The sequence below is a fragment of the Prionailurus viverrinus genome, chromosome A1 (assembly GCF_022837055.1).
Source record: "Prionailurus viverrinus isolate Anna chromosome A1, UM_Priviv_1.0, whole genome shotgun sequence".
Classification (NCBI taxonomy): Eukaryota; Metazoa; Chordata; class Mammalia; order Carnivora; family Felidae; genus Prionailurus; species Prionailurus viverrinus.
In genome coordinates, this window is record NC_062561.1 from 80,639,359 (window position 1) to 80,662,599 (window position 23,241).

The 23,241-nt window shown below is 51.3% G+C and overlaps 1 protein-coding gene across 2 annotated transcripts in view; it reads left to right on the forward strand.

Annotated features, from left to right (window-relative positions):
* The window catches only part of COL4A2 (collagen type IV alpha 2 chain), a 173,695-nt gene that overhangs the window by 101,787 nt on the left and 48,667 nt on the right, over positions 1 to 23,241 (forward strand). For both annotated transcript variants that reach the window (XM_047852721.1, XM_047852712.1), the window contains exons 6-20: positions 83 to 127; positions 3,054 to 3,170; positions 4,870 to 4,941; positions 5,720 to 5,755; positions 5,863 to 5,925; positions 7,497 to 7,532; positions 9,848 to 9,889; positions 11,566 to 11,664; positions 13,558 to 13,593; positions 14,139 to 14,189; positions 15,112 to 15,156; positions 17,964 to 18,017; positions 18,891 to 18,957; positions 22,383 to 22,493; positions 22,991 to 23,140. In XM_047852721.1, coding sequence (XP_047708677.1) covers positions 83 to 127; positions 3,054 to 3,170; positions 4,870 to 4,941; positions 5,720 to 5,755; positions 5,863 to 5,925; positions 7,497 to 7,532; positions 9,848 to 9,889; positions 11,566 to 11,664; positions 13,558 to 13,593; positions 14,139 to 14,189; positions 15,112 to 15,156; positions 17,964 to 18,017; positions 18,891 to 18,957; positions 22,383 to 22,493; positions 22,991 to 23,140 — 1,024 coding nt within the window. The remainder of the gene's footprint in view (positions 1 to 82; positions 128 to 3,053; positions 3,171 to 4,869; positions 4,942 to 5,719; positions 5,756 to 5,862; positions 5,926 to 7,496; positions 7,533 to 9,847; positions 9,890 to 11,565; positions 11,665 to 13,557; positions 13,594 to 14,138; positions 14,190 to 15,111; positions 15,157 to 17,963; positions 18,018 to 18,890; positions 18,958 to 22,382; positions 22,494 to 22,990; positions 23,141 to 23,241) is intronic.

Below are 23,241 nucleotides of genomic sequence, written 5' to 3' on the forward strand. Positions count from 1 at the left end.
GATGACTTCTCATGTTCCCTCCACTTTTGCGACGGGCAGTGGGTGTCCCGGCCCACAGTAAGCTTGTCTGCCTTCCTTACAGGGAGCAAGAGGCGTTTCCGGATTCCCTGGTGCCGACGGAATTCCCGTAAGTGTTTTGTAAGATTTTGTAGGATTTTTAAACACCGAACACATGCTAAGCAAGCTCCTGAGTTACAGAAGCATTCTACGTAGGCCTCCTGTTTAGTTTACAAAATGAAGTAGGGCTCTCTGTGCATCCTTTTTCCCCTGGAGTCCAGTCAAATATGGCACAGATTGGTTCCTTTGTAAATGTTCTTCTGCACTTGGCTTCGGAATCGAAGCCGGTTTTCGGCGAAAACCGGACCTGGTTTTGTAACGGAAGGCTAGCACGTTAGATATGCTCCATCAGAATGCGGCTTGACATTTTGTTGGAACCGTAAAGCGACCTGAACATAAAGGGGCACGGCCGAGATGGTGGGTGGGAGGACGCCCTCTGCTGGACGTTGGTGACGCTTCCCCAGTTCTCTAGTGAACCATGCGTAAGTGAGAAGAAAAGACAGGGTTTGTCCATGAGAAAATCTCAAAATGCAATAAAATGTGTTTTTCTAACCTAGTTTACTTTACTTCTTGTGGCATAAAAAAAAATAATAAACACAGCGGCCTGTCTCTCAACCTCTTTCACAAGGATCCGTGAGCAGATTCCCAGGGTCTGCCTCCTACGGATCCCAGCCGCGGGGACAGATGTGTTTATGACACATGTTTTTGCCTGCTGCTGAGGTTTGAGAACATCTGCTTCAGGAACCTCCCTCATGTGCACACATCCGAGCCCTTACCCCACATGCCCACACCCCCTGCCCCTGTGTTAGCACGCACATCTACACGCATGTGCACACGTAACAGATGCATTCCCGGGGCTGTGGAAGCAGGACAGCCGCCTTGTAGGAGGGAACACAGAAGAGCCATCACAGAGAGGCTGTGCATCACAGAGAGGAGGTTCTTCAGAATGCCAGCTGCACACCCAGGAGGCTGTGCAGCGGTACAGGAAGGCGGTCAGGGCTACAGACAGGCCACACGCAGACCTGAGGCCCGCGTGACGGTGACCTGACCCGGAGCGTCCCCTGGACGGGGGCTCACACGCACCAGTTAGGACACACAGCTGTGTGAACAAGTAAGGTAGTCACTTCCCCATTAGTCAGAGTCAAAGAATCTGTAGATTTTCAGGGATAAACAAATAATGATAGCATTTTCCTACCAACCGCCTGCAACGAAACCACCTATTCTTAAACCGCTTTCTTGAGCTCTTTGGGCCGCCTTGTCGGTTTTGTCTTCTGGAAGTCGAAATCTGAGTTTAAAAGGAGGGATGTGGAAAAACAGTATGGCTGCTCTGAGTCATATTTGGTTTTTCCACTGTATGCCCATTTACTCTGAGGACGAAATAGTTCACAAGTTGGAGAGGCAGTATCTTCACATGAGAGAGTGTCACAGTAAGCAGGTAACCGAGCGGTTTCCACAGAATCTCCGTGCTGCTGACAATGGCCTTGCCCGCTGACCACAGGACTCTGGAACTGCACATACGTGGACCCATGTGCCATCTGCCCCCAGGCTAATTTTAGCCACTTAGGAGCCATATATAAAATGTGATGTGCAGTCAGATCTTAAGAGCCGTGTCCAGTTAGATGTTGAACACGAGACGGGCAGTCAGTTCAAGGTAATTGCAATTTTTCTTTGAAGAACAGTCTCCAACTAACGTCTGACTGACACGCCATGTCACATGACTTAGATCAGTTCCAAGGGAGCAAGAAAGGCCCACAGGAGACAGATCACTCCGGAGAGGAGTGAAGAACTCGAGTTACGAAAAGCATCACGGAAGACCGCACAGATCGTGAGCAGAGCACCCACCGGGCTTGTTTTCTCAGGCTGAATTTGAAGGATCGGCTTTCAGAGACCCCTAAAAAAAGGCCTGTAGTTGGCCACTACCAAGGCAGCTGGCTGCACTCTCAGCTGGAGAGATGGATGGTACCCCGTGGTTTCCAGGGCGGCGGGGATTTCTCTCGTCTACCAGGGGATTGGCTGTTGGATCTGTGCCTGTCTGAGGGTCCCAGTTAAAGCAGCGGCTTTGAGTGTCTAAAGGAGAGCGATGAGAGGTAGACAACGAAATTAAAATGCAACTCTTCTCGTTGTGTTTCTTAATATCGTTCAGGGTCCAGGCACTCTATGTAGGATTCGTTCATTTCTCTTGAAATGTCCCAAATTTCTCAAAGTAAGTGTAAAAGGCATCCTAATGGGGCCTCAAAAAATCCACTCTGGAATGTATGCTTGGTCCATTGTCAACAAAAGCAAAATTTTAGAGAGATTAAGAAGATGGCATATATCTAAACACGTGCCGTGGGAGGAAACAGCAAAATAGGCCGTGGTCTCGTAGTACGTAAGCAGCAGGTCGTTAACTCAGCCTGACTTCCTAGCTATTCAAAAGACATTTGGTCATGCTGCCTTCCCTCCCCTCCCCCACCCCGACATCTCTGAACATCAGATGTTGCTTTTATTGGCTTTATTCAAAAGCAAATAAGAGGAAATCAGTTCTTCTACATACGGCGAAGTCACGGATGAAATCCCATCGGGGGGCGGGGGGAATGTGAATCTCTTTCCTGTGTAGGATGTGAGTCTGTCAACTCACCCTCTACAGTTCAGTTGGGCACAAAAGATGGGGCCCCTTGTTGTCCTTGAAAGACCTAGCCGCTTCCAGAGTGCCTTCTAGAAGTTTTAAATCTACCGTGACCCGTCCCTGCTGACACCGACCTCCCGATAGACCGGCGGTAATGGACTTCTTTACCCAGCCCATGGCAAACAGAACTTTGTCCTGAAGGCCTTTCTGCTGCTCAGAACCGAACCTGTGTGCCTCCATTTACTTAATCTTTCATTCACCCACCTGCTGGTTTTGAGTTCTCTTTGCCCTTGGGTTCATGCAGGGTGGGAAGATTTAGAAGTGTTTTATCACGCTCTTCATGAGAACGCCAGACCGTGTGCTAGAAGGCTCACCTACTCTTCTCTCCCAGGGACACCCGGGGCAAGGTGGGCCCAGAGGACCACCTGGTCACGATGGCTGCAACGGGACGAGAGGAGACGTGGGCCGCCAGGGACCTGTCGGCCCCGGGGGGTTCGCTGGCCCTCCTGTGAGTATCAGGGCAGCGGGTGCGGCTGGGGTGGTGAACTCCAGGAGCTGGGGGGCCGGCCCTTGTCCGCAGACGGGTGGAGGATGTGTGGTGTGCCTTTCACGGGCCCATCCAGAAGGCCCTTTTAGAAATTGTGTCAGAGAGACTTTCCAAGGAGGGCAGGTTGGCTCCTGTGGACCCCTCGGCCGGGGCAGGTGTGCTCAGCCCGGCTCCTGCACCCCCAGGCAGGTGCTCCCCTGTCCCTAGGCAGCGGTCAGGATGCACACGTTCCTGCAGACATCTCGGCATGATTTCCCTGCGTCCAGAGAACTTCATTTTCCAAATTTATTCTGTAAACAAGATAGAAAATAATCCGTGTGGTTTGTATCGTGCAGTTTTACCTGTGTCCTTGCATTTCCCCCCATGCTACAATTCAAGTAACAGGGAAGAATTGGGCAAGAGCAAAAACAAAATCAAAAGGCTTAATTAGAGCTTGACAGGATGCCGTTAGCCCCCGTCTTGTTAGATTCTAAACTCCTCTGTGACATGGAAACAGCCCCTGCAGGTAGAAGTGTGCTTTTTTTTTTCTTTTTAATGGAAAACTTCCATGTATTCATCTGTTTTGTAGACTCAGTTTTCAGGTCTTTGCAAAGAATCTTGAAGTGTTTTCCATTTCTGTATGGCTGCCTTCTTGCCATCAAAATATTGGAAAGTCAGGGTTTTGCCAACATCTTATTTGGTAAAACTCTTTATTTAAGAAAACATTTCTAAGACTGGGGAAGAGTATTCACACATTCCTCCCCACGTGTTTCCTCCTGAAGTTCATGGATTTCTCTTATTCTCACTTCTCCTCCCCAGTCCTCTCCCTGGGTTGTCTTTTATGTGTGGGTCACCTTGTCAACGAGGACCATCACTTTCCAGTCTGCTGTAATGTCATGAAACTATCATTATCAATAAATATAACCATCACTTTAAAATACTGATTTTATATGGGCACCTGGGTGGCTCAGTCGGTTAAGCGTCCGACTTCGGCTCAGGTCCTGATCTCACAGCTCGGGAGTTCGAGCCCCATGTCCGGCTCTGTGCTGACTGCTCAGAGCCTGGATCCTGCTTGGGATTCTGTCTGTGTGTGTGTGTGTGTCTCTCTCTCTGCCCCTCCCCTTCTCGCACTCTGTCTCTCCATGTGTCTTAAGACAAAATTTTAAAAAGAAAATTTTTTTAAGACTGATTTTATACACAGGCATTGAAAGACATTCATCCACATACGATGTGCACACGTACTGAGTGTATTTGTTACAATTCCACTTTTCCAGAATGACCCAGCATCTTTCCCAAAAACGGTGCTTCAGAACATATGTGTTAATATCTTTAGCACCCTAATGCCCAATTAAAGACAAAATGTATTATTACGAAGAGAAACAACATGTTGGTGTCCTGAAGGATTCGTTTACTGAGCATCCTTTTGGGTTTTTGTAAATAACCTAAGTCCTTTAAAATGTTTCCATTTTAAGTTTGAAGGAAGATACTATTGGGTAAATATGAAAGTCTCATCTTTGTGGCTGAATGTAGGACTGGTGTTCAGAATAACCCAAATAAGCCGTAAGGACCACTGACATTGCCCGTAACAGACAATGTCTAATCACCCACATGGCTAGCACTGCACTGAGTGTTCACGGGCCTTTCTGTGTTTTCTCTGTCTTCCACATCCTGTCTACCATAGGGGCCCCAAGGACCCAAGGGGCAGAAAGGTGAGCCGTACGCGCTTTCCAGTGTGGACCGCGACAAATACAGGGTATGTTCGCTAGAGGTGGGACTCGTGCCTGAGCTATCAGGGTAATTCCTGATTAATAACAAAACTTCCCTAGTATGGCTGAGCTATAAGCAAGTGCCTCTGGGGTGGTAGAACAGCCCAGCACCATGAAGAAGCTAAAAACCTTCGATTTCTGTCCTGGGGCGCCTGGGGGGCTCAGTCGATTAAGCATCCAACTCTCTCAGGTCACAATCTCACCGTTCGTGGGATCAAACCCCAGATAGGGCTCTGTGCTGACAGTGTGGAGCCTGATTGGGATTCTGTCTCTCTCTCTCTCTCAAAATAAGTAAACTTAAAAAAAATCATCGATTTCCCATCGGGGTGACATTTACCTGTGGGTGCACACCTTTCCAGTCTATATTCACAATGCCCCAGATAAAGGGTAGCATTACCAAGCCCCTGGCGGGGCTGATATAGTTTCCGAATTTGTTTCCAAAGTTGTGATAAAATGTAACTAAACCTAAAGACACTTAAAAACCAGAACTCTTGGGGCGCCTGGGTGGCTCAGTCGGTTAAGTATCTGACTTCGGCTCAGGTCACGATCTCACGGTCTGTGAGTTTGAGCTCCGCGTCAGGCTCTGGGCTGATGGCTCAGAGCCTGGAGCCTGTTTCAGATTCTGTGTCTCCCTCTCTCTCTGCCCCTCCCCCATTCATGCTCTGTCTCTCTCTGTCTCAAAAATAAATAAATGTTAAAAAAAATTTTTTTTAATAAATAAATAAATAAAAACCAGAGGTCTTAAAATTATTTTCTCTCAACTAGGGTGAACCTGGGGAGCCTGGATTGGTCGGTTTCCAGGTAAGGTCTATTTTCATTAGAGAATGTTCCAAGCAGAATGTCAAGAACTCAGGACTGCACATACCAGTGTCCCTCTCCTAACAACCTTCCTTTTTGCCTGTACGCAGGGGCCTCCTGGCCGCCACGGGCCTGTGGGACAGATGGGTCCAGTTGGAGCTCCAGGAAGACCAGTAAGTAGCAGGTGCCCGGCTCATTCTCAGGGGGCCATCAGGGTGTCCCCTGGACACACGGCTTCTTCAGTTGTTGATGCATGTGGAAGCGTCACGATACATCTTGGATGCTTGTGGTCACGATGGAGACTGTCGAGACAAAACAGGTCCTCTTTTGCATGCATTTTGCTGCTGTTAAGGTTGAAGAATGAGGACCTGACATTTGTGGGCACTAGATCATCACCAAGCATGTCCAGTGTGGAGATGGTGCTGGCTGGGCCCCCTTCCAGTCGAGACGAGCTCTCTCGGCCCCACACCCAGCCAGCTGATGGCGGGGGGGGGGGGGGGGGGGGGAGGCGGGGGAGGGGCTGTCACCCCTGGGCCAAGCACATCAAAGTCTGACAGGTGGATAAGAAGAAATGGTCTCTGCCTGGGCGTGGCCATTGTGACAGCTGTACCACACCTGGGCATGGCCATCGTCACAGGTGTGCCACACCTGGGAGTGGCCATCATTGCCAGTGAGATGTTACACATCAGTTAGCAAAATGGCCCCAGTGGCCGCCTGAAGGGGTTCCCGGCCCATGCAACTCAACAGACAGAGTGAGTGGCACCCGCACAACACGGGGGTGAAGGAGGGCTTGCTGCAGGGAGGGAGAGGACGAGAAAACAGAGGTGCTGGTGCCCATGAAGCCCCCCAGACCACTTCCCCCATCACCCACCGGCCCGGCAGTAAACCACCCCCACTGGGTGTCTGCCCCTCGTTCCCTGGAAGTTTAGCATCAAGACAAATGGGCCTTGAACAACACTGGGGGAGGTCCGGGTCCAGGTGAGAGAGACCTTGTCGCAGAAAACCGGAGAAGCAAGGATCGCGCGATGCCAGGTTCTTTGCTCCCCCGCCGCGTACAGCTGTCGGCCCGCCCACAGTACACACGCCACATGGGCAGGGGTTGGTCTTTAAATACACAGTTCGGGGAAATCTGAAGCAGGGCCTGTCCCCGCCGTGTCCTGAGCTGATCTGACAGCTTCAGGTTTTTCTACGGGCCATTAGAATCACCCACGCTTCCTTGTGCTTAAACGCTAACCGCCCGTCTCGTGCGTGTTTAACACCTCATCCTAAGTGTGGCGTTGACGCTGAACACTTTGCAGAAAGACGGTGGTGTTTGCAGATGGACTTTCAACCTTGCAGTTCGGACCCGCAGGTTAATTCTGCCCGTGAACATTTGCTGACCCCCCCAGCAAAACATGCTAGGAGGTCAGGGGAGGCAGTGTCCATGGTGACAGGGCCTGGGACCTTGCGGGGGGTCCGAGCAGGCAGGAGTTAGGACCCGGGTGAAGTCAAAAGTCTGAACTCAGAAGAGCAAACCCAGAACAGCTGTAGGTGGACAGCTGGCAAATTCTGAGAGGCAGGCCCGTCCCCGGTCCTCTGCCCTCCAGCCCGTCCTCCCCACCGAGGCAGGTAGACCAGAAACCTCTCTACATACTACACGGTATGCTAAATATACACAGAATGGCTTTCCCAGAGCTTTCCAGCAGAAGTTATCTGGGTCCTGGGATAAAGAAAACAGTTTACAGATTTCTTTGTATTTGTGCAGGGCCCGCCTGGACCCCCTGGACCTAAAGGACAGCCGGTAAGTCGGTGACGGGGGCGGGGTGGCTTACACACTTGTGTGCACCTTTCCTGACCATAGGACTACTTGGTTGACAACGACGTATCATTTATTTCGTGATGAAAATGATTCTGTAGGTTTTTAAGACCAAAAAAATCACATCCCACTGCCGTCGTGTGGAAATCACACTGATGAATGTTTGATTAGCAATGTAGACGCAAGACCAGCTCGTGTGTATCCGAATGTGTCAGTGCACCAGAGGGGACAAAATGTGGCTGTGTTTGTGCGGGGTGGGGAGCCAGCGGCATTCCTGCCCAGATGTAACCAAGCTCTTTGTGCCGGAGGGTGACACCAGCCCCCAGGGAGCTAGTCCGTGATTTTCAAGTCAGGCTTGAGCCCAAGGCCATACTGTTCCCACCCAAGAAAGATGATTAAGTTGGATGAAGTACAAGAAAGGAGGTGGCTTGTCAGAACCTATAGACGGAACTAGGGTTCAGTGTCAACGGGGAAAGTTGGATAAATGTCTAAGACCAAGAGCAGGCAGGTGGGGAAGGGGATGGGTGATCAGAAATGCTGGGCTGCAGCTGCCAGTGTGCGAGGACCATCCCGTGGCCTGCGCATGGCCGGGGACATCCCCAAGCCTGCATGTTCCCATGTCTGCTCTACGGAAACCTCATCTCTTTGGCCTCCGGGGGACCTCAGCATCCACCGTCCCCCTCCTCTGCTCCCATCACCTCTGACCTGGCTTCCGGCTGGGGCTGGAGCTCATTAAGGCTGCTGCCCCCACCGCTGGGCTCCCCACTGTCTCGCGGCCACGAGCAGGGTGGGAACGGCCCCGAGCCAAGAGAAGCGGATGTGGGACGGGGCCGCCCAGCCCCAGGGTCGCCTCAGATCCCCGCTTGGCTGCAGCACAAACAACCCTCGCCGTCCACCAGGTCACTTCCTGGGGACTTGGGCGGCCGGCTCGCGAGGCAGAGGGACAGCGGGGGCCCCCGGCAAAGCGCATTCTGATCTGGCCCGGCTGCCTTGCTGTGCTTTGATTTCAGCTCCCAGCCAGGTGGGAAAGGAGCAAAATAGCAAAAATTAATTAGGGGCTTTGTTTGTGTTTTTTGGAGAATATCTGGGCATCGGAGGGGGAGCGGGGTACTGCAGAGAGAAGGAGCAGATACGGCCCCACGCCATCCTTTGTCTTGGTGGGAATGTGGGGGCCCTGGGGAGGAAGCCGAGTTGTTTGCAGGCCAAAGAAAAGAGCGCTATTTCTAGAACATGTGTAAGTGTGTAGCACAGCTGCTCCTGGACTTGGGGGTCAAGTCAGTTCTCGAACACATGTCCCCCCCACTTGTGAATCTATTAAGTACGTGACAAGTCGGGGGCCCCAGCCAGAGAATCCCCAGCCCCTAAAGTCATGAAAAGGGTCAGATGTGTTTGTGGAATCAGGATTATCTTACCAAAATGACAAAAGGCTGAGGCGGAAGGGAGACTGAATCCTGATCCTGAGATCTGGGATCCAGGGTGGGGGGGAGTGGCTGTTTCCTGGGTCTGAGGAGACGCTGAGACCCTCATCCATGGAGACGACAGGTGCGCTACCGAGTCCGAGAGACCCGAGATCAGGTCTGGGCTCTGCCGCATGCCAGCAGGGAGGCCACGGCCAGACGCCTGCGGTATCTTCATTCATCTCACGCTGCACAGGGTTAAACGCCGCAGAGCCCTGGCTCACGCAGCAGGTGCAGAATTAATGACACAGCCAACTTCGGGAGCCTCGGGATGGTTGAACAACAGAATATGTTTCAAAAAGCAAGCTAAAACATTCCCAGCGGTGACAGAGTCCAGAAAAAACGCCATTAATCCGCTATTTTCAGGGTTTCACTTAGAGTATAAAATACGGATTTTCCCTAAAAGCACACCTGTATTCAAGAATAGCACAGCATTTTCCCAAAGCCCATTGTTTTCATCACACTCAAGATACACCGTGAGGTGCCGCTTTCCGTAACTCCTACGTGACCCCAGCCTGCTCCCATTCATATTATGTGATCTCTGGGCTCACACTTTTATTACGTAGTTTGTATGTGAAACTCGCAAAAGAAAAGACATTAATTTTCTTTTGTGTCAAATAGCTTTGGGGAGGGGATGCCAGAATATTATGCAAAGATAATTGTTTGGTATTTTGCAAATAGATAGAGCTTACATCTCTTCTTCTAAATATGTATATGTGTATATATATACACATATATATATAAACACACACATATATATATATATATATATATATATATATATATATATTTCTCTGTGGTTAATGACTTTTAAAAACTCAGAAAAACCATTTCTCTTTTCAGGGCAACAGAGGACTTGGTTTTTATGGACAGAAGGGAGAGAAGGTAAGGAAACGTAATAGATTAAAGCGGAGCCCTGCTTAGCAATTAGGAAATAAATCATTTTGATGACTGCTTTCCATGCAGTCGTCTTCTGACCACTTGCATAGGAAATGATCACTGTAAAATGCTGGGCTATGGGAAACGCTCCAGTTACGGTGATGGGTCACTGAGACAACAGTCTAGGTTAGCCCCGGACAGACCTGTGACACAGACGTGAGTGACTTCAGCCGTCAGCAGCACCCACAAAGTAAAAGTATTGCCCGAGGTGTCTCCCAACGTGCGGACCCTCGAGGTAACTGAGCAGAGACTGAATGGAGAACCACAAGCCAACGTGGAGCCCACTCAGGGACCGGGCTCACAGGCGATCAGGAACCACGTGGGCATCTGTAATCCCTGCACCACCAACACGCAAAGACCAAGGGCCTTCGAGAGCGTCACTTGAGGCCATGCACATGAGACCCCCAACGTGGCAGGTGGCTCACACAAGCAGAGGCTCACCAACACGTAACGGGTCACACTCACCACAAAACCCACTGGCCACCATGAACTTTGTGCCGTGGCTTCATTGTTGATGAATTTTCATTTTGTTTTTCCACTGGGCTGTTTGATCACACAGTACACTAAGTGTAGTCCGGTACTGCTCAGGTCCGAAGAGAAAGACTTTTTCTTTGTGCTAATACCGTAGAAAAAATTTACAAAGGAAAACGTTGAAAAATCCGAACACATAAAAAGTTACACACCTATACAATGAAATATGACAAAATAGTAAACTAACATAAGAAGAAGAAAAATCTGGGAAGAAATCACTGGGCAGAAGGAAGAGTCATCACTTTAGACAGGATGGAAAAGAAGTGAATGTGTATCATCTCCAAAGAGTTGAGTCGAATGTTAATAGAGTATCGAGGCCTGGATAGGTAAAGGAAGACGAACCAAGACCTCCAGGCAATTCTTAGATACAATGTTAGCAGACTCTCAGAATACTACATTGTGTCACTTTGCTCCTGTTCACATTATATGACATCTGGGCTCAAATTTGTATTCCATAGTCTGCTTGTGGAAATGCCAAAGAAAAGACAATAGGTTTCTTTTTGTGTCAGTTTCTGGCAGATGAAGCCCCTTCTTATGCAAGAATCCTCGTCTAATTGTTGCAGATTGATTCCTTCTGGGATCTGTGCACCAAGTGAGAAGTGTTTCTTGCTAATGACAAAAGTGCAAATAAAGCCTGAGATATTTTATCTGTTGAAGATGCTACTTTTTATTCTATAAGAACACCCTTAACGGGCATAGCAGTGGCAAGACTGGAGTAGTCTTTCCTTTCTCGGGAAAGGGTCGAGGTCCCAATCTTGGGACCCAATAGAGGAAAACATTGATGTGGCGACATTCAGCCCTAGTACAGGAATTCATCATAAGGAGATAACTCCACAGAAGCAAATGTAACCCACACTTATGAACAACCTCAACACTGTTTATGAATAAATGGCAAATGATGATGAATGCAAGGAGGATACAAATAATTTTACGTTATGATTTTATTTTATACCATGATTATAACATTACAAAACTGGTGTAATTTTTGTAATGTACAAAAGTAGGAATAGCAGTTTGTAGTGGTGCTTTTGTTCACACCTGATGGTGTCTTTGCAATTTAAAGCTGACTACTTTTGCTAAACCATTCCCAGGGCGACATGGGACAGCCGGGACCCAATGGGATTCCATCAGACATCCACCATGCCATCATCGGGCCCATGAAGGAGATGTTCCACCCAGATCAGTATAAGGTAAAGAGGCTTCAGCAAAGTTGACTGTGTTTCCAGTTGAACTAAAAGAAAGGAATTTTCTTTGATCCTTTTAAAACAATCACAAAGTGGGGAAGTCTTAGTACCCAGCTGGCTCATCACACATGAAGACACCACCCATAATCACACAGGTGTACTAGTCCATCATCTTAAAAAAAAACTGACAAATTTGCAACAACAGCAGAATTCACGAACAGTCTCCGATCTGTCCTGAGTATACACATCTCCTGTGCAGGCACAGGTTAATGGTCCAAGCATAATTCAGAGCCAGGATGGGAACTATCTGAGCAAAGTGTTATGTTCCGCAAAAGAAACCTACTTTTTGTCTTTGCTGACAATGGAGCATCACTGTGGGCGTTCTCCCATCAGTCAGTTTTCTGATTTTTATAATTTCCATTAACATTTTCTTTGATTAAAAGTGTACTCTTGGCATGTAAATAAAAATTCAGGGGCGCCTGGGTGGGTCAGTCGGTGAAGCGCCCAACTCTTGGTTTCGGCTCAGGTCACCATCTCACGGTTCGTGAGTTCGAGCCCCGAGTCGGGCTCCATGCTGACAGTGTGGAGCCTGCTTGGGATTCTATGTCTCCCTCTCTTTCTGCCCCTCCTCCCAAAAAAAATAAATAAACTTTTTTTTTTAATTAACACCCACTCTACCACTCACTCACTCAGACAGGCCAGTGAACCTTCCCCAGTGTCCGGGCTCCCTTGTGCCAAAGGAAGGTGGTCAATAAACTCAACCTCATAATGCTGCTGAGTGGAGACCACTCCGTCAGGGCAAAGTCCCCAATTTGAGGTCACAGACAGTGCCTGGGACCAAAGTGAAAACCCCAAACATGGGATCTAATTCCAACTCTCAAGTATCTGTCCAGATGGAGATTGGGTGCTCGACCGTGGCTGGGAGAAGGCAGGCCTCCGGGAGAAAGTCGCTCCAGGCAGCTGTGCCTGACTTCACAGCCACGTGACCGTTGACAGAAGGGGCTTGGGCAGTGGCTGATGTAAGGCAGAACGCCGAGGAAAGCGTGTCAGGAGCCATCTGAGCTTAGAGCAGGATGTTCCCGGACATCCAGGCAGGAAGGGGACCCCACTGAGTCATCAGGTGGGATCCAGACGGGACTCTGGCTCCTGCTGGTGCCCTCGCCATCAGCCAGGTAGGGCCTCTGTTCATTTTCAGGACAGGAGCCAAGGGGGGAGTGAGGCCAGAGGACGTGCGATCCCTGCCGAGGTGCTCAAGCTTCTGCATCAGATTTCCTTCAGCTTCTGCAACAAGATGGGTGGGCGACGGGGGCCCGGCCAGCCTGCAGGAGGCTGCTGAGAGTGACAGGGATCCCAGGTGCCATCTCAGCAGCAATGAGGGAAAGAACCCAGTGGTCACTGCATTTCTTCCCCCGTTTTAGACCAAGAAGAGTGGGAAAAAGCGATCATATAAAATTGAGCCTGCTTCCTAAATAAAGCCTGTTTAGCTTGGGGTTTTAATATGCTCCAAACATGTCCTTTCCCCCGAGAGGACCTTCCTAAGGCTCTTTTATTCAAATGAACGCCATCGCTGGGGGCCTCTCACGGGCACATCCTCTGCCACTGCACGTCACCATGGGCCTGTGCCGTGGGCGAGGGGGGGGGGGGCTGTGCAGAGAGCGGACGGGCAGCCTCCCCATTCCACCAGACGTAGCATGGGATTTAACTGATATTGGGAAAGCCCAGAAAAAGTCATACTTCTTTTCTCTTGAACTTTGAAGCTGCACAGCGTGGGAGTTGTTTATTATGAGCCACTCGTAGTCACTGTTTGCCGTTGCATTAACTACTTTTTGGATGGTGAACCCCATCCATCCTTTCTGCTCTTGAATTAATGCTCTTTCTGACACTTCACTGTCTTCGCAGGGCGAAAAGGGGAGTGAGGGGGAGCCGGGAAGAAAGGTAAGTCGAGCAGCGGCCGGGTTTCCTCTCGCTGACAGGGTCCCCCCAGCCCCCCACCCGGCCCCCACTCCCGGTGACCACGCACAGGGCTCTAGCAGCATCCACCTGTGACATCGGGTGGCACTTTGACACTTCTTTTCAGAAAACAATTTTAGAATGTCTCCCCTTTTGCATAATACACACCAGCTAACCAACATCTTCTGGGGTTTGTGACCTGAACGTCGGCGCTTTAGGAGAGCAGGTGCACAGGCGGAGGGACAGCGGGCTTGGCAGTGGCTTCAGTTCTGGGGCCAGCACATCGTTGCTATGCTGTCTTCCGTCCTCATCATGCCTGCCCTGTATTCCCAGCCTTCCTGGGCGTCACCTGCTACGTGACAATGCCAGTGGTGTCCTGGAGTGATGCTAGTGCAGGCCACCTGGGGGACTCTCTGTGACCCTGAATCGTGCTGGGCTGGACTGGGGACCCCAGGAGTCCCAGGGGGCTAGAACACCCGAGGGGGTAAAGTGCACGGGCCAGCTCCCTCACATCTTATCTCTCCTCCTAGGGCATTGCCTTGAAGGGAGAAGAAGGAGTCATGGGCTTCTCGGGCACACGGGTAAGCGATGCATCCCATAACTGCAGTTTGCTCTGGTTTGCATGTTAAGTAGACTGGATTCCTCCGAGCAGACTTGAGGTTCCCTGCGAAGTCGAGCTAGAGGCACAGAGAGGTCCCACATACCCTCTCCCCTCACCCACGCACAGCCTCCCCACTCCCAGCGTCCCTGCCAGAGTGGCCCGCTGAACGCGGCGGGCGAGCCCACAGTGATGGACACGCCCTCCCCCCCAGTAACCATGATGTTGGAGACTCCACTGAAGGAGGGGGGTGGGGGGCGGGCAGAACACAGAGACATCTCTGCCAATGCCGGTGAGGCTGCCTTAACCCATGGTAACGGAAGTGTAGACTGTCCCCAACACAAGAAGTTGATTCTTGTTTCCCTGAGAGTCTAGGACAGTGGGTGGGGTGCTGGGGGTCACGGGAGTGTCTCCCCCGTGGAGATTCAGCGCCTGTGGCTCCCATGCCCAAGGGCAGACCTCCATCCTTAGAGCGTGGCCTCAGATGACGCCTGCCTCTTCGGTCCTCCCTCCATCAGCCAGAGCTCGGTCACCTGCCACACCTCACTGCAAGTGCACTGGGAAATGTGGCCAGAACAAAGGCAGAGTGGCCTTGCGGTGGCTCTCTGGTAGCCACCGCCACTAAAAGCACACGTGTTAGAATCTTGGAAAATAAGAGACCCCTGAGAAAGTTGGAGTGCAGGTCTTTTAACACCTCCACCGGATGAACCATACCGTCTTTCTAGACTTCTTCGTATTTCTTTAGGCAGTAGGCGTGATGGCCCACCTCCTTCAGAAAATAATTTTGATACTTTCATAGTAAAGCATTTCATGTTAGCCCATGTCAGGGGCGGTAACAGAGCCCTCCGGGAAATGTTGCTGTCCATTCTGAGATGTTTTTGCTTCCGTTTTCCGTCCCAACCCAGGGTTCTCCTGGCTTCGATGGCGAGAAAGGTTCACCAGGACAAAAGGTAAGTTTGACGCGCCTGTTTATTTCACCACCGTGCTTTGGAGATGATTCCACATTAGCACGGACACATCCACAGAGCTTTGGTAGCGACCTGCACAGCATTGCGGGAAAAGGATGCACCGTGTGCCTAACGACCCCTCACCGTGGTTCCCAGCTGCTTGCTGTTTGCAGCCGTCACACGGTCGACAGTATGGGACACACCTCTTGGCGCCCATAGGCCAGGATTTCCATCATTCGGTCCTAGGAAGTGCATAGACAGGCTTTTTAGAAATCAGTTCAGCCTCTGAATCATGACTCCATTGAATCCTGCCAGGGCTCCACCGCCATGTGGACAACAAGGACGTGGGGCTCATCAGTCTCCGCGGGGAGCTCCCTGGGGACTTCAGATGGACGTGGCCTCCGGGTCCGGCTTCCAGCCGGCAGTAGCCCTAGACCCAGGCTCTGCTGACACTCTAACCCGCTCGCAGCGGGACCAGCCTCGACTCCTTCCTGCAACCTTGGCTTGTCTCGCTCCTCCCGCTCCTGTCCTTTCATCCCAAACTCAGGCCGAGAAGCTGACACCAGGGTTTCCCTAATTGCATCCACGTTCTCATGACATTCATAACTGATGCGGGCACCCCCAAAGGCGGCGTTCCTGGAGGACGGCTGTCCAGGCGTACCCCAACTGAAGGCCAGAAGGCCAAATTCCAGTGGAAGGATTTCATTAATCAAGCAAAGAGACAGAGAACGAAGGCAACGTCTACCAGGGACCCGTCTCCACCGCCTGTGGAACCGAAGTTCTGTCGTTCAAACTTTCATCGCTTGCCAGTGACAGGGAAATTATAATTACGGGTTTTTTCTACACCCGGCACTCAGGAGTTACAGATATTTTTTTAATGCAGTTGGATACAGCTGCCCCCTGGAACTCGCTGTTTATGTGAGACAAGACGCCCAGTTAGACACTGACCACCTGGGGCCTCTAACTGCTGTGGCCAGATGTTAGAACGGAAGGCCCTCATCTTCCAGGGGAAGACGGGGACACTTCCGGCCAAGTGGGACGTCTCTGTGGGGAGACAGTTTACTCAACCATACAAATAGGAAATGCCCAGGACATGTACAGATGGCAGAGTCCCTGCTTGTTAGGCCGCGCGGCACCTCAGACGTGACCGCTGAACCTCGTCTTACTTGACAAGCTGCCATTACTCCTAGCGACCTGTTCAGTTACTGATCTAGTCCCCAGATAATTCCTCCCTGACCGCACAGCCCTTGCCCCCACCCACTGCCACCCCTGTTGTTATGTCTGCACAGAAACACAAAGACAACCCGTTAGGTGGTTGTGTTGACTCTTGGTGTGCCGGACAATCAGGGTTCCAGCTGCCTGTGGTCTCACGTGCACCTAAGTACAATATCCCCCTTTTACTCTGCTGAGCCCTACATAATACTGAGCCCACCCCCATCCCCAGTCAATTCACCTGCTGCTGAGAACTCACAGGGAAACTTCTAGATCATTGTCTTGGCTTTTTGGGGTTCCAGCAGCCAACAGGGAGACCTGTGGATCGATAGAGCCAATAGTCAGAGACATCCTGAGCACTCTTCCATTTTGCCCTTTCCCCTGTTGGTTTTCTGAAGCCCCCGGCTCATTCCAAACGTTTGCTCAGACGTGTTTCGGAAACGTTGGTGCTGCTGTGGCTTATGCAGCACAGGTGGTGAGCACGTTGTGCGGAGGGGGTGGGGGGGTACCCACTACTGCCCAGTGATGGCGTCGCCCAGCCGGACGGCACTCAGGCACGTAGCACGAATGCACGTCCGGCCGCATCCAGCGCGGCGTCTGGGCTGAGTTGTTAGGTTGGCGCGCAGGCCGCTGAGAACTGAGCGCCTAGCTGCTCCCGTCGTCGGCGCGCTCTTTCAGGACTCCGTGCCTGTCTCGAGAGATGGCCTCCAAGTAGGAGATTGGTGGGACCTCGGAGAAGTTTCCCTTCACTTCTGAATCATCAGCTCCATCTAGCGTGAAAGGAAGTCCGTCGGCATGAAAGGCCTGCGTGGAAAGCACAAAACCAACCCCGTCATTGCTCACGCTAAACAACAGGACTTTCAGCATGTGTGCTCCCGCGTTCCAGAACATCCTGTGAAATAACCAGGCTGCATTTTTTACACCACGGGCGCGTGGTATTCCGAACTTGGGGCCTCACTGTACCTATTCTTTGGCAAGAGGCAATGAACTTCTAGGTTTCTTAAAAAGCTTTACATATATATATCCAGCTATGATGTGGCTCACGAGGGTGAACGTTCTCTTTCAATAAATATTCAAGGGGATTAGAAAGCAGCACTGAGCACTTTCTAAATGAAGAGAAAAATTCTAAATTAGGGGGCATTAATGCTCCTATTTGGTGCTCGTAAAAATTTTTCAAAATCCCGCCTGGGTGGCTCAGCCGGTTGAGCATCCGACTTCGGCTCAGGTCGTGATCTCACGGCTCGTGGGCTCGAGCCCCACATCGGGCTCTGTGCTGACAGCTCAGAGCCTGGAGCCTGCTTCGGATCCTGTGTCTCCCTCTGTCTCTGCTCCTCCTCTGCTTGCTCTCTGCCTCAAAAACATAAACGCTAAAAAAAATTTTAATTAAACAAAATAATGATGAGGCTTATCAGCCGCAGGTCACGTTTGGACTTTGAGACCACAATCAGGGAACATTGGGCACAGAGTGGGTGGTAGGTAATTTTAATGATTTTAATGATTTTAATTTTTAGTGTTGTCAGCCGTAATAATGGTATCATGGTCACTTCTTTAAATTCTGTGTTAGCAGTAAAACTAAGCCCCGAACATCTTTCCTGCAGGGAAGCAAAGGACTGGATGGTTATCAAGGCCCGGATGGACCCCCGGGACTCAAGGTGAGCTCAGTTTTCCTGGGGCTGGAGGTGTGGTCTCCTGCCATCCACCCCTTTGGAGGAGGTGTCCTCTGCCCTGTTTAACATTCGCTAAGCAAACACACAACACCCCGCACTGGACAGATGATACGGACACGGACTTATCGGTCACGTGTCCAGACCTCACAGTGCTGGGCACACAAGGCACACAAGGCACATGGAGGGCACACTCGGGATCTGCACCCGGGAGCAGAGGGGACCAGCGGGGCTGTGGGGACAGGCTTTGTAGTAACAAGAGGGTGGGGTATCCCCTGTCCCCAGGGGGGAGTATGATTGGCTTGCTCGAAGAATGGGCTGGCAGGGAGGTGAGGACCAGTAGGTTGAGGACCAGGTGGGGTGCAGCTGGTCGGGTGATGGGGCTCCAGTCAGGCGGGGAGACTTTCCTGCTGGTGGGGAGCGTATCTGGTGAGGACAGGGGCACTCCGCAGTCAGGCCTTCGGGGGCCCCGGGAGGCTCGATGACACCAAGGCAGCACTTGGAAGTTTCGGTGTCACAATCCAGATCAGGGTACAGTTGCATCGTTCCCAGCTTGGGTGTGGCTGCAGCCTGGTATCCGATGGGTGGCTGGGGTACTGTGACCAACAGGGGAACAGTCTGCCCTGCAGAAAGTCGTCCCCTGCCCGCTTCTGGTGTTTGAGAAGGACTTCAAAGTGAGGTTCGTGCCCTGCCCACACTGCTGCCTCTTGGTGTGTCCGGCTGGTGGCTGGGATACCCAGGCATCACCACAGCACAAGGCAGACGGTCCACATTCAGCTTTACTCCCTAGTACTAAGCGTAGTTTCCCAAACTCCAAAAGGCGGGCCTCACGTTCTTCTGTTCTCCTCTTTCTTCCTCCAGGGAGAAGTGGGCGACCGCGGCCCCCCAGGTGCCCCTGCGTACTCGCCTCATCCCTCCCTGGCCAAAGGTTTGTGTGTGATTTCTCCTGCGGTTCTACATCGTACGGGATCCTCTTCTGTCTCGGACACAGAGTCATAAACTGGCAAGAGAGGCTTTCTGAGTAAAACAAAGCAAAGCAAAACAAAAGATGTTTAGAACATAACCTTTGGAGAATGTCAGTCCCATGTACAACTTAGCTTAAATGCTTAAACGTGGTGTCACAGAGAGGCGCTGGTTTCACCTGTGCCTAAGAGAGCGCCCTCTGCTGGGCGAGCCCTGCACTTCTGCATACGTCGTGCAGATTCTGGTTTCGCCACCTGTAAAGTCACTGGAGAAATCCAGTCCTTGGGCACATCTGGCCTCCCTGACGGCGGGAGTCCCAGCCGCCTTTGCTGGTTACTGCCCCATGTGCACCAAGATGCTTACGGCCCCTGCTGGCCAGTCTGAAGCCGGAAACTGGCCATAATCCATAATCTGTACATAGCCACCTCCTTTCAACCTTCGAGGAATCCCCAGGTATTTGTGCATGATGGACTGCCCAGGAGAGGCTCCCGGTGCCCCAGTTGACCCCTGAGTGTACATGAAAGGTTTTGCATGTGTCACAGCTAATGCCCATCTCGTGATTTCACTCAGCCTCCCAGATTGGCAGGATCGTACCAAAATACGATTTTAATTCTGTGAGAAGAGCAGTGGGCTCAGAACCTTTTTGAATGTGAGTCCTTCTAGGTTCAAAAAAAAAAACCTGTTTTCAGTGCCCCCTCTAAGTAATCGTATGTATATTTACTTATGGGTGATTCACCTATGTTGTGCAAAGCTCTGGGATTTTAGCTGCTATGGTTCACTACTGTATCCCCAATTTCTAGAACAGGACCAGGCAGAGAGTAGGTTACCTGAATGGCTGAACAGTGTATGTACTAAATAATACACATCAGGAAAGACTTTTACTTTAAAAGAGTTTAACTAAAGATGGTCTAATGTTTTCTTCCTGCACCCAGTATGTGTCCGCGGGTCAAGGACTTGCACCTGCTTGGTGCGAACCATCTGTCAGTTTAAGAACAGCCTTTGCATGTGCTTATCCGCTGTTGGTGAGAACTTACACTAGCACAGGGCTAAGGACATCCTGGCAGAGCCCCTGAAGGAGTTCTCTGCAGGGTGGCATTGAAAGGACACCACTGGCCTCCCTCCGCAAGAACAGCTGTGTTTTGTGCATTCTTGCGAATTAACACATACCGGTAAATGGGTATATTTGGAATCCCTGCTCAACACCTCAGATCGCCCTCCCTGCGCGGCTGGTACTCATGGAGTCCATGGGGTGTCCATGGACTGCGACACGCCTGCCAGGCCAGAAACCCCAGGAAGAGGAACATGAGGTTGATGTACTGTCAGTGGTTTTGGTGAAATGGAAATACTGTCCTTGAGGCTTTGGGAACATAATTTTTTAAATTAACCTCGGCGATTTTTCAAAAACGTTCACTGCCCAAGAGCCCGGCGTTGATCTAGCTTCCCCCGTCCACCACCCTGTATTTCTAAAACCACACTGGGAAGGCGATGGTTTTAAATTGGTGAGCTGGGGGGGCGCCTGGGTGGCTCAGTCGGTTAAGTGTCCGACTTTGGCCCAGGTCATGATCTCGCGGTTCGTGAGTTCAAGCCCCGTGTCGGGCTCTGTGCCGACAGTTCAGAGCCAGGAGCCTGCTTCCGATTCTGTGTCTCCCTCTGTCTCTGCCCCTCCCCCATTCATGCTCTGTCTCTCAATAATAAATAAACATTTAAAAAATTTTTTTAATTAGTGAGCTGGCAGGTGAGGGCTCCTGACACAGGCTGATGAGCATCAGCGAAGAAAGGAAAATAAATATCTTCACAAAGTAGCTTTGCAGGAGCTCGTCGAATCCCAAAGGGTGGAGGATACTTGTGCTTTTTTTTCCCTAATGGTTGCAAAGTAACTGAAACAAGTCCTGCTCTTCTTCCAAACAAATGAGAGGGTCTGTGGTTTGCACGTTCATCGTCGTCTCTCACTCCGTGCTCATGGCCAGCGTTTCTTTAGGGCTCGCCGGAGCCTGGGCAGGGGTCTGAGTTGTTAGACCATTATGCTTGTTAATTGATTTACTTTTCCTAACCACCCCTTGAGAGAGGGGGCCTGATGTTAGTCCTGTTTTGCTGGTGGATAAATTGAAACACAGGAAGTTAAGTAACTTGCCCAAGGTCATGTAGAATGAGTGAAGGAGGAGCGTTCAGCGCCCACCTGACCCCTGTGCAGAGCCCAGCACTCCTCCCCTGCCCCGCCCTCCGCAGGGAGCGGAGCCCCAGCACAGGTAGCCCAGACTCACACTCTCCACCCTACTTGTATGCAGGCACACAGGCATCCTTAATTCAACGACTTGCTTTTGAGATTAAACAAAACAAAAAAATTAAAGATCCCGTGCAGAGTGATGGCTTTCCTAACACTTGGTAATCCCTATGCAGTAAAATGTCATATTGTCTCATCTTTTCTCTCATCTTTCCCAGGTGTATTCCAGGGGAAAAAATGTGTTGCACAGTAAAGCATTGCTGTTGACCTGCAGAGAACACAGCGAGGCCGCTGTGTGTGTGTGTCTGTGTGTGTGTGTTTCAGGATAGGGTTTGTAAGAGTGCTCACGTACGCTATCCTTCCAGCAGACATCCAGGAAAAGCGGAGCTGGGCTGGGGCTCTGGGGATGAGGGGCCTCACGCAGGAAGCCACCCTCCTCACTTCCTGGTCTTCCTGCATGGAGCCTGGTGCACGGGGGGATCCCCAGGCCTGTTTTTTCCTTCTTTATCCCCACTCTAGACTCAGCTGCTCTCCCAGCCTGACCCCTGTTCACAGATCCCCAGCACTCCCGCCAGAAGCAGACGCTCCCCTGCTCACTGCTTTCCACTTGGCTGATCTCCTCTCCAGATCCCCTTCTGCCACCGTCCTCTGCCCTGTCCCTCCCGTCTCCTGTCCCCTCAGAGGGCACCCGTGTCCAACTGCCAGGCTGCCGTGTCCGTGAAACCTGAGTGCCGGTGGGCATGAAGCCTCACGTGTCTATAAAAGTGGGGCTGTAGCTCTCCCCCGTCCCCCACAGCTTTATGAGAATCAGTCAAGTATTGCACACCGAGCCCAGTGCACACAGCAAAAGTTCCACAATGTCACCTGTTCCTATTATTTTTAATCTCTACGGTCCCTCAATGTCCGATTTCTCCCCAAAATAATCTTTCCCCCTTTTTAAACCTCTCTGTCATTTTATGATATTTATGGGAATCTTGTATCGCTCCTATTTGATTAGGAATGAGCTCCTCGAAAGCAGAGACCCCCATATATTAAACATTCAGACCCCCGCCATCCTTCGGTGTATGAGATAAACGAGAAAATACGTGTTTGGTTGGTGAAAGTGTGCACGTCTGAGGTGGGTCCTGGACAGCGTCCTGTTCTCATTTCAAAGTCTGTCTTGATTCCAGGTGTCAGGGGTGACCCAGGATTCCCAGGGGCCCACGGGGAGCCAGGAAGCCGGGGTGAACCAGGAGACCCGGGCCCACCAGGCCCCCCTGGCACGTCCATCGGAGATGAAGGTAAAGGCTCCCTGGTGTCAAAAGACCAAACGTACGTCCCCTCGGGTCCCCGTACTGACTGCTCAGCTCTGCAGCCGGAGTCTCTTACAGACAAGGCTCAGGAGCTCTAACGGACTCAAGTGCATGCACCCAGTGTCTTCCCGGGAGCGTTGGGCCTATGACAGTGACCCTTCCCCCCGCCCTGCACCCTGCCACAGGGCCGGGCTCTGAGGTTGACAAGTAACCAGCATGATGCTGTCAGCTGGCCGGGAGGAGCATGCACAGCCCTCAGACGTCGTGGCCACACTTACAACTCTCAGACCATTGTCGGGGGGCGAGAGGAGGGGCTTTTTTAAAGTTGAAATACGGTGATGGGACCTTCCAACGGCATCAACCCTTAAGGTCCTGACCAGACTGTAAATCCGTGAGTCCTGGTGGCCTCCTGGGGACGGGAATGCCAACACACATGTTACACGTCACAAGTCTCATACTGCCGGTGGTCACTGTTGGATTTTCAGATGGCAAGAGAGGTTTACCAGGTGAAATGGGGCCCAAAGGCTTCATAGGAGACCCAGGCATCCCCGCGCTGTACCCCGGCCCTCCGGGAACCGACGGAAAGCCAGGGCCCCGAGGACCGCCAGGGCCTCCTGGACTACCTGGGCCAGACGGTAAGTGGAAGGAAACTCAAGAGTGGTGGTTTTCGTGTTCAGACAAAGAAGCCTGGCCCCAGTCAGATCTTTCCTGGGGTTTTTCTGCTAAATAATTCCAT